Genomic DNA, 10715 nt, shown 5'->3' with positions numbered 1-10715 from the left:
GGTCATGCAATTTATGGTACTTCCTATTTTCTGGTGATTAAGTGCTATGCTGCAGACGCTGGCACACCTATTAATTGAAGCTCCATATGTTTCACAAACAACAATAACTTGCATTTTATCGTCTCTTTAATATCGTAAAATATCTCTCCACATCTCACAGGGGTGTTATTAAAAAAATTGATCATTTTAAAACCTTGGTCAATGCTGAACTTTTGATCTAACATATCAGTAGGATTAGTTTTGGATGGCTCTAGCTCCTCCTATATTATAAACCATCCATGGTTCTAATTATAAACTAACATTGTACAGTAGGGTAAATATTCTGAAGATTGTGCACCCCAGAGATCTCACCAATGGACCTTGCATTGTAAATTTCAGTATAGAATATTTAATTAAGTGAATAGAATAATAGAATGAATTAATAGAATATTGAATGAAGTGATTTGTGATATTCAAAAATTAATTTTACAACATTGCAATAGTATAACTACATAAGACATCTATTAAGCAAACATATTACAAAAGCAAGAATAGTGTATGGCTTAACAGAGCATTCGACCTGGCCTAATCTGTAACTGTTTACTAGTTCATGCTCCTATTATTTATAGAATTGTGAAATGCTCTTGCTCTTGCATTGAAGTCTCCAGAGTACCAAATAGCAGTGCTTGTCTATTGCACTGACCCTAAGTGGATGAGCAGTTTCAGTGGTTGCTAATGCATTGCAGTGGAACTTATCTTTCATTTGCACCTTTGAAAATCAATATGTGTAACTGAAAGATCCAGAGGGAATTCCCACAATAGGGTATGCCCTCAAATCTGTTTATGTTACATGGAGAGACAGTAATGCAGTGGGGAGACTGGCTTAGTGGTAATGTCATTAGACTAGTAACCCAGAGACCCAGGCTAATGCTCTGGGTACATGGATTCAAATCCCTCTATGGCAGCTGATGAAATTTAAATTCAATTAATCAAAAATTTGGAATATAAAAAAAGCTAGTCCGAATAATAGTGCCCATGAAACTGGTGTCGATTGCCATAAAAACCCATCAGGTCAACCTTACCTGGCCTGTCCTACATGTGATGGTTGACTCTTAACTGCCCTCTGCAATGGCCTTAGTTCAAGGCAGTGAGGGATGGCAACAAATGCTGGCCTTGGTGGCGACGCTCACATCCCACAAAAGAATAAAAAAATGTATTTCATGCTCGAGTTGCACAATTGATCTCCGTGGCAAAGCAATTGCAGCAAAATAATCAATATGAAAACCCTTTGAACAATTTACCTTGCAGCATCTATATCATTAACTTGGTGTTCTTCTGCAGTGTTGTACCTCTCAAAGGCATCACAGCTGAAAATGTGGCCTCAGAAATATCACAAATAGGTCAAAAGGAAAGTTGTTAGTGGCTTAGATACACAGTTCCATTATAAACAGATATGAAAACTTGTAATCAATACTGAAAAAGCACCACTAAACCACCCAGTCAAGTTAGCAAATTCAGCCACCATTTTCCTCCTCATTTTCTGGGTGCTGTTTGAGATGAGGTTGCTTTGTGTTGCTGAGGAGAACCATTTATGAGCACATATGTAAATGACAATACTAGGGAAAAATTAATTGTTCATTTCTTTTCCTCCACTTTTTGTACATGCAATGACTAATAAAATTTTACACTTTCTGTTTGTAGGATTTTGTTCAAGAATGAAGACAGAAACTGGGAAGAAATTGAAAACAAAATGCGATCTGAGAGTGAAGTTCCTATTTTGAAAACGTCAAATAAGGTGAGGAAGGAGACACACCACTTCAGTGTACCTGATAATTGCTTCCTTGTTAATTTGTATACCTGTGCTTTACAGTCTCTTCTTTCTGGCTAGGCTCCAGTTGAAAATGTCACCAGAGCCCTGCTTTATTTTTGCAAAGATATATTTTATTCACAAAATATCTTCAACAACATTTCAAACCATTTCAAAATCACCATCACAAAAATACAATCAGGTTCAACTTTTACAACGTGTATCATGAAATGCATCAATACAATAAATGAATATTACAATCATTTGCAGACATTCATTTTCAGCTGTACAGCCCGTGGGGATTTAAACAGTTCCCAGTCCCTCGGTGCACTGTGGCAGAAAGGTCTTAGGCAGCGACCCTTCCCCATTGCGCCTTTGTGGCGGCTGCCCCTCGTCCTGGCAGAACCTTTTTTTTTGCAAAAATATACTTTATTCACAAAATATCTTCAACAACATTTCAAACCATTTCAAAATCATCATCACAAAAATACAATCAGGTTCAACTTTTACAACGTGTATCACGAAATGCATCAATACAATAAATGAATATTACAATAAATGAATATTACAATCATTTGCAGACATTCATTTTGAGCTGAACAGCCCGAGGGGTTTGAACAGTTCCCAGTCCCTTGGTGCACCGTGGCAGAAAGGTCTTAGGCAGCGACCCTTCCCCATTGCGCCTTTGCGGTGGCTGCCCCAAGTTTTAGTGCGTCCCTCAGCACGTAGTCCTGGACTTTGGAATGTGCCAGTCTGCAACACTCGGTCGGGGACAACTCTTTGCGCTTGCTGTGAGCAAATTGAGTGTGTGGATATTTGGTTTTCACCCTGTGGAACTATTGTAGGATGTGTGAATGCACTTTAATGTTGGCGAAAGAAGTTTAATACTAGAAATTGGTTTGTGTTATGCCTGTTTCTCGGGCATAAAAAGGACATAGTGTACCAGTTTGTCAATGGGATACTTCGTGCCCCATTTGTGCAGTGTTAATCCCACTGCTAAATTTAAATATGTAAATTAGGGACCTCATCCCTGCTCAAGGTTCACATTGAGAAATTAGTCATTGATAACCTGGGTTAGAGATTCATTAGCTGCAGGAGTCTCTACTGCTCCCTCACTGAACCTTGCGTGAAGGCCACTGCCAGTGAGGTATGTGGCTCTGCATTGATGTGTTTGCTGCAGGAAGCTGTTGGTAGAGGTGCACTCAGCACTAGCAGCTCAGCCAAGTATGTTAATGAGGCCTGAGAACCAACTTTCAATCATCCTCTGACCTCTAGATTTGGTTGCAAACTAATTTCTAGCTTTGCAGAAGACAAAGCCATTCTTTATCCTTTTTTCAGCTAGACTGTAGGCGGTTTCTTTGTACAGCTGCAGGTTAATTTTCAGTAGTAATAATGCTGCCCCTATAACTATCAGAGTTCAAACTTGATGCATAAGAGCAAAGCTAGAATGGTTTATGGCTGTGCTGTGCATCCCGTTTTACCAACAACCCTCTGCTTTCTTGATAAATATCTCTTGCTGAACTCTGCCTTCAAGCAACTCAATATCATGCCTTGAACAAGACTCAAGAATTGAGGTTACAGAAGATCCATGATCTTGATAGTTCGCATTCACCCTAGATGTGTTGGAGCAGAGTCTCATTGATCTTGGAATGAAATTGTGATATTAACAATGTAAGAACGCTTATTCACTTCTGAGGAAGTGCTTTCCTAATGAACTCCATCCAATTAATTTAGCCTCCTGAAGTTTTGGAAAGTTAGTCTTGAATTTTTTTCATTTTCACACCCAAAAATGATGGGTAAATCTCCATTTTATGTAAGAATATGTGATTTGCTTTTAAATTCCTGCTGACTATTCCATATGATCCCAATGCTCTTTTTATTAATACAATCCTGTCAAATACTCTTATGCATATTCTCTATGTAAAAATGAATTGATATTTTGGTCTCAAGAGAACAAACAGAAATAAGATTTTTCAGAGAAAAATCTTGTTTCAAGGTTTTAAAAGCAAATAATTATTGAGAAAAGAATAGTTTACCCTGAATAGCCTGGGCTGTTTATAATTGTGTTTTGGCTCTCTGCTTTTCTCTCTCATTCCATTGAGTAATCACTGCTGTTAGTTTGCTTACTGACCATGAAGCTGTGTTGTGTCAGACTGGAGCCTCCTAATATCAGTAAACTTGCAATGGCTATAGATGTAAAACAGATAGTTATGGTGTTGCATGGGTCATTTAAAGTTTAATTTCTGAACAGTAAAGCAGCAAAATTGAAAAATAGACAGTCTTTAAAAAGTAGTAAGTGCAGTTTAAGCTGCAAAAGGGGTCTTGGAGTTTTCCTTTAATGCCAGTTGTGTCAGTCATAATTCTTAACATTGGGAACAATTTTGAAATTAAATTTAAGGAAGATAATTAGTATTATAGCGTTTTTAGACAGATTGGTTTAACAGGATTTATAAAGGATGCTGTTAGTGCTTGGAATTAAAATTATGACTCAGTGATAGTGATTCAGTTGTCACAATGGACAAGACATATTGAACACTTGCTAAGAGACAGTTTAACAAGGAAATTAAATGTGCCCAAAACGAGGGATCGAAAGTTAGTTTATAGTCCAGGATAATTGCAGCTACAAATTGAATTTCCTGTGTTTTAAATTGGCCATTAAGCACTCAAAAATGCATCATTATTCATTTTTCAACTGTTCATGATAGAATTACAACAATTGGTTCAGATGCTTGCTGCTCCACTGCACAGAATTATTTAGTGTAATTTTAGGAGGGTAACCCTGTTAACCAAAACCTCATTTCATGCCAGTAATTTATATATAGATATTATTGATGTAGTCAATTAACATTTATAGAGTAGTTATAGTAAATCACATCAATTTCAACAATTGATAAACATCTTTATCTTGCTATCTCTATTCCCAATCCTAGCCACGCAAAAGGTCTGGCAGGCTTAAAAGTAGATAACTGGATGAAATGTATCCCAGGCTGTTGAGTGAGGCAAGAGAAGAAGAGATAGCAGGGGCGCTGGCAATAATTTTCATTACCTCTCTGGCCACAGGGCAGGTGCCAGAGGACTGGAGGACAGCTGATGTGGTACTGTTATTCAAGAAGGGAGGCAGGGATAAACCAGGGAACTACAGGCCAGTCAGTCCTAACCTCAGTGGTGGGGACACTATTGGAAGCAATTCTGAGGGACAGAATTAATCTGCACTTGGAGAGACAGGGATTAATCAAGGACAGTCAGTATTGTTTTATTAAGGGGAGGTCATATCTGACCAATTTGATTGAATTTTTCGAAGAGGTGACCAGGTATGTAGATGAGGGAAATGCATTTGACTTAGTCTACTTGGGGTTCAACAAGACTTTTGATAAGGTCCTGCATGGGAGACTGGTAATGAAGATAAGAGCCCATGGGATCCAAGGCAATTTGGCAAATTGGATCCAGAATTGGCTAAGTGGCAGGAAGCAGAGGATGATGGGCACGGGGTGTTTTTGTGTCCAGTGGGGTTCCACAGGGATCGGTGTTGGGGCCCTTGCTGTTTGTGTTACATATAAATGATTTAGACTTGAATGTAGGAGGGTTAACCAGTAAGTTCGCGGATGACACGAAAATTGGTGGGGTTGGAAATAGTGAGGAGGATAGCCTTGGATTACAGGAGGATATAGATGGGCTGGTCAGATGGGCTGATCAGTGGCAAATGGAATTTAATCCGGATAAGTGTGAGGTGATGCACTTGGGCAGGACAAACAAGGCACGGGAATACACGATGAATTGTAGGACCCTGGGAAGTACCGAGGATCAGAGGGACCTTGGTGTGCATGTCCACCGGTCCCTTAAGGTAGCGGGACAGGTAGATAAGGTAGTTAAGAAGTCATATAGGATACTTGCCTTTATTAGCCAAGGCATAGAATATAAGAGCAGGGAGGTTATGCTGGAACTATATAAAATGCTAGTTAAGCCACAGCTAGAGTATTGCATGCGATTCTGGAATCCACGTTATAGGAGGGATGTGTTTGCACTAGAGAGAGTGCAGAGGAGATTTACCAGGATGTTGCCTGGGCTGGAGAGTTTTAGTTATGAGGCGAGATTGGATAGACTGGGGTCATTTTCCTTGGAGCAGAGGAGATTGAGGGGGGACATAATTGAGGTGTATAAAATTATGAGGGGCATAAATAGGGTAGACAGGAAGGAACTTTTCTCCTTGGTGGAGGGATCAATAACCAGGAGGCATAGATTTAAGATAAGGGGCAGGAGATTTAGAAAGGATGTGATGAAGAATTTTTTCACCCAGAGGGTAGTGGGAATTTGGAAGTCACTGCCTGAAAGGGTGGTAGAAGCAGAAACCCTCATAACATTTGAAATGTTTTTGGATGTGCACTTACGATGCCATGACATACAAGGCTATGGGTCTAGTGCTGGAAAATGGGATTAGAATAGTTAGGTACTTGTTTGACCGGCACAGATTCATTGGGCCGAAGGGCCTTTTTCTATCCTGTAGACCTTTATGACTCTAACACTCAACAATTTTGCGCTGTTACAAATTGAATGGTAAGGCATTGCATTTGTGTTCATGATTTCCCACTTGCCTTATTCACAATCCCAGGTAGATCTTTGAAAATGAAGGTGCCAAGCAAAGAAAGAGCATGTATTTATATAGGGCCTTTCATGACTTCATAAATCCCAAAGTTCTTTACTATTAAGTTCTTTTGAAGTGTAATCACTGTTACAATTGGAAGCTATATTTCCTACATTGTGTAATTTAGGGCCTCACAACAGCAATATGATAGATGACCAGATCATCTATTTTGAGAGCTGGTTGAGGTATAAACATTGTCCAGGATATCAGGAGAATTCTCCTGCTTTCCTTTGAATTGTGGCATGGGATCTTTTACACTGCCTAAGAGGGCAGTTGGGCCTCAGTTTAATGTGTCATCTAAACAATTGCACCACTGATAGTACAGCATTTGCTCACTTTCTGATTCCACGGTGAGAGTGCTGCCATAAGCTAAGGCTGAAACTGACCAGATTGTAAGATGTAGGGGAATATTACTGTTAAATGCATGGGTAGTACTACCCACACTGAGAAACTATTATGATATTCACTGAACAATATGGGTAAATGATTCACGCTTGAATGGGGGAGTTTTGTAGTATGCTCGGAATGTTTGAAGGAATATGAAACTTGTTGTCATCTGAAGGACTATAATGTGTGCAATGTGAAAATCTCACGAAAAACTATCTCTGTATCTTGTATTTGAAGTTTCCTTGTCCTTCCCAAGGAATCTGATGGCCTTTTTTTTATCTGGTTTAGTAAAGATTGATCCAGCGTTTTTGATTGGAGCTATTTGGAATAGATATGGAAGTTTCCTGTCAAGTTATCATTTTAAACAAGTGCATTCATTGGTAGTGATGAGTGTAGGTCTATTGAACCACCTTTTTACATAAGGTTTATGTCATGAGGACTCTGAATCTTTTAATACACTTGATGGATGCATGGACACAGCCTGCATTTAAAAGTGAAATTTTATGCACAACCTCTCTCATGGTGACCTCATGATTATTTGGTGCAGATATCTATCGTGCACGGTGTGACAGCCAAAACTAAGAGAAATGGTGAGAGCTGGCACACCTATTTTTGTTTCTGTAGTGAGATTACAGGTTGTGGGAATTAAGTAGTTGTTGGTTAACTGTAGATAAGAGGTTCAATTTGGTGTTTATGAACCACTTGGCAAAACCTTTCCTTTTGCCCTTCAGTAGACCATGCCATTTTGTTTTTTCTGCAACAAGGATAGTGCAAGGGCTGAGTTCTCTGGTGCTGGATGTAAAGAAGCTGGAATAAAAATGGAAAGTGCTGGAAAAACTCAGATCTGGTGACATCTGTGGGGAGAGAAACATAGTTAATGTTTTAAGTCCAGTATGACTCTTCTTCAGAACTGGAGAGTAGAAATGTGATGGGTTTTATGCTGTTGAAAAAGGGGCTGAAGGTCAAGTAGAACAAAAAGGAAGGTTAGGGATAATTTAGAGGGTGGGAGAGATTAAATGACAAGATGTCATGGAACAAAAGGCAAAGGGAGTGGTAATGGTTGTAATAAAGAAACAAAGCAACAACCATTACCACACTTTGAGTTTTTCTAGCACTTTGTGTTTTTATTGCTGATTTCCAGCATCTGCAGTGTATTGTTTTTATTTAAGAAGCTGGATACTCCTACTTATGATAGGCAAGCCCACTTGGTCTTTGGGCACCAGGTGAGAGTGAGATGCTATGGCAAGGTACCAGGATTTAATGAACAGATGGGTCTGTAGAGAACATTTTATTGTGGGCTTGCCTTTCTTGTGTATGAGTGACATGTTTATGTTTAACCTATATACTTAGTTGTGTCCCAGTGACATTCTGGTATGTGCTTGGCTGACAGTGTGGGTTCGGATCTGTATAGATTGCCTAAAAATTTCCACTTCACCGTTGCACCACTTTTTGCTCTTTAAATAGTTCATAGAAACTGTAATGCAAATGCTGGAAATCTGAAATAAAAACAGAAAATACTCAGTAGGTATGGCCACATCTGTGGAGAGAGAAATGAGTTAATGTCTTTGGTTGATGACCTTTCATCAGTTCTTTCAGAGCTTTCATCAGAACCATTATGTTTGTTTCTCCCTCTGCAAATGCTGCCAGGCCTGCTGAGTAGTTCCAGCATTTTCTGTTTTTATCATGGAAACTCTTAGCTGGTTCAGAACAGATTTGTCCCATTGGTACTGTACTGACTAGATTGAAGAGATTTCGTCATGACTTAGACAAGGGATTGCAGGAGTTAGAATAGCAATAATAGCAATAATTTAGACTTTAAGTTTCAGTAGATTGATGACACTTGTCAAATACAGCAATAAAAAAGCCATTACCATGAATTACTGCGTAGATAAAAAGATCTTTGCAGCAGTGTGAAATATTACTGCCATACTTCTATCTCCAAAGTAGTAGCTAAAGTAGGTTGGATTCTGTTTGCTCACATTAAGTTGATTACATAATATTCAGAAAATATTTTATTTATTTTTTCTAAATACAAGTTAAAACTTCCCAACAATCTGTTGGGCGAATAAATTTGAAGCCACGAATGGTTATCCAATTTCAGTCCTTCTCCATCTCCCCAATATCGAAGTGTTGTTCTTCTCATTTTAACACACAATGACTTGCATCATTTTAACCATGTTGAGATTGAGGGATGCTTCTGTAACAGTAGTAAACCTGAAAGATCCACATGTAGTTTATTTGCACTCAAATGTGGACATGGTATCAGAATTGTAGTATGGACAGGGTAAAGAACTGGTTTGATCATTCAGACGAAACATACTTTGGTAAGCTTTTTGTGTTTTTGTTCTCCTCCCCTATCTTAATCTCCAACGTAATACATCCATCCCCTGCTGCTTTAATTTTGGGGGAGAGGAAGCCTCTGCTGCTCTATTATCACTTGCCGAAAATGGTAAGAATGGAAAATTACTGTTCCTATAAAATTTTATTTAAAAAAAAACACACCATCTTAAGGTAAGCTGAAAATGAAGCAATCTATCTTATTTCTGAAGGCGTATGTACTTGGGTGAGATCCCTCATTAGTATTACAGACCTACAATTAGTTTCATTAATCATGTCTGCTCAATAATTAAATTCAACTATTTTCAGAATGGCAGAAATAATCTAAATCATTCTCTTTCTGTAAGATGAAGTGCATTCTCTAGTATATAAGTACAGTTGGTAGTTACGTATTTTGTTATATAAATACTATGGCTACAACAGCAGATCAGACGTTGGGAATCCTGCAGTGAGTAACTCATCTTCTGACTCCCTGAAGCTGTCCACCATCTTTAAGGCACAAGTCAGGAATGTGATGAAATACTTTCCACTTGCTTGGATGAGTGCAACTCCAATGACATTATCCAAGAAAAAGCAGTCTGCTGATTGGCACCCCATCCACCACCTTAAACCACTCTATTCACCACCGGTGCATAGGGCAGCAACTCGTCAAAGCTCCATTGATAGCACCTTCCAGGCCTATGACCTCTCCCACCTTGAAAGACAAGGGTAGCAGATGCACGGATGCACCACCACTTGCAAGTTCCCTTCCAAGCCATGCGTCATCCTGACTTGGAACCATATTGCTGCTCCTTCACCATCACTGGCCAAAATTTGGGAACCTCCTTCCTTGCCGCACTGTGGGTGTCCCTACGCCATATGGACTGCAGTGGTTCAAGAGGACAACTTAGCAGCACCTTCTCTGGCAGCTGGAGATGACCACAAATGCTGGCCTTGCCGGCGATGCTCACATATATGAATGAATAAAACAAAGTGTATTGTAATGGAATTGGATCTCATAGTATAACACCTATATCATCTAAAGAGCTACATTTCTTCTTTAATAACAGGCAATACCTAGCCCACGGCTTAGCAGTAGCATACTTATAAAATCTGAAAATGATTCCTGCCCCTAAATCTCAAGACATTTTGGCACTGAATCTTTATTCAGATCTGACAACCACAGCTGAATTACTATTTCATTCCCTCTCGCTTACAGTATAGTTTCTCTTTGTAATCTTTTCCAGAAGAGTACCGTGTTCAGTCTTGCAACTGATCAATTAGTCTCTGTATTGAGGCCTGAATTAAAATAGTTAATATATTAAGTTTGTTTCAGAAGTTCACAACACATGAATTACATGCCTTAATTTTTTTTGAAGGAGATTTCATCAATCCTGCAGGAGTTGAAAAAGGTAGAGAAACAGCTTCAAGGTAAGTTGCATTACAGTTTTCAATTTTTTCCATCAGGCATCTCATTGGCATTCTGCAAAATACTAGCTATGTTTCAGACACTGATTCAATGTAATTTAGAAATGCGAGAATAATGTCATCTGTTATTGGTTGTTTCATATTTCTTGTAATCATCTT

The 10715-nt window shown here is 38.9% G+C and overlaps 1 protein-coding gene across 13 annotated transcripts in view; it reads left to right on the top strand.

The window, feature by feature from the left end:
• The window catches only part of cep170aa (centrosomal protein 170Aa), a 119111-nt gene that overhangs the window by 103916 nt on the left and 4480 nt on the right, over positions 1 to 10715 (top strand). For all 13 annotated transcript variants that reach the window (XM_078557362.1, XM_078557354.1, XM_078557355.1 and 10 more), the window contains 2 exons: positions 1681 to 1774; positions 10508 to 10559. In XM_078557362.1, coding sequence (XP_078413488.1) covers positions 1681 to 1774; positions 10508 to 10559 — 146 coding nt within the window. The remainder of the gene's footprint in view (positions 1 to 1680; positions 1775 to 10507; positions 10560 to 10715) is intronic.

The sequence above is a fragment of the Cetorhinus maximus genome, chromosome 14 (assembly GCF_964194155.1).
Source record: "Cetorhinus maximus chromosome 14, sCetMax3.hap1.1, whole genome shotgun sequence".
NCBI lineage: Eukaryota > Metazoa > Chordata > Chondrichthyes > Lamniformes > Cetorhinidae > Cetorhinus > Cetorhinus maximus.
The sequence above is the reverse complement of the archived record's forward strand: the minus strand, read 5'-3'. Positions and strand labels throughout refer to the sequence as shown.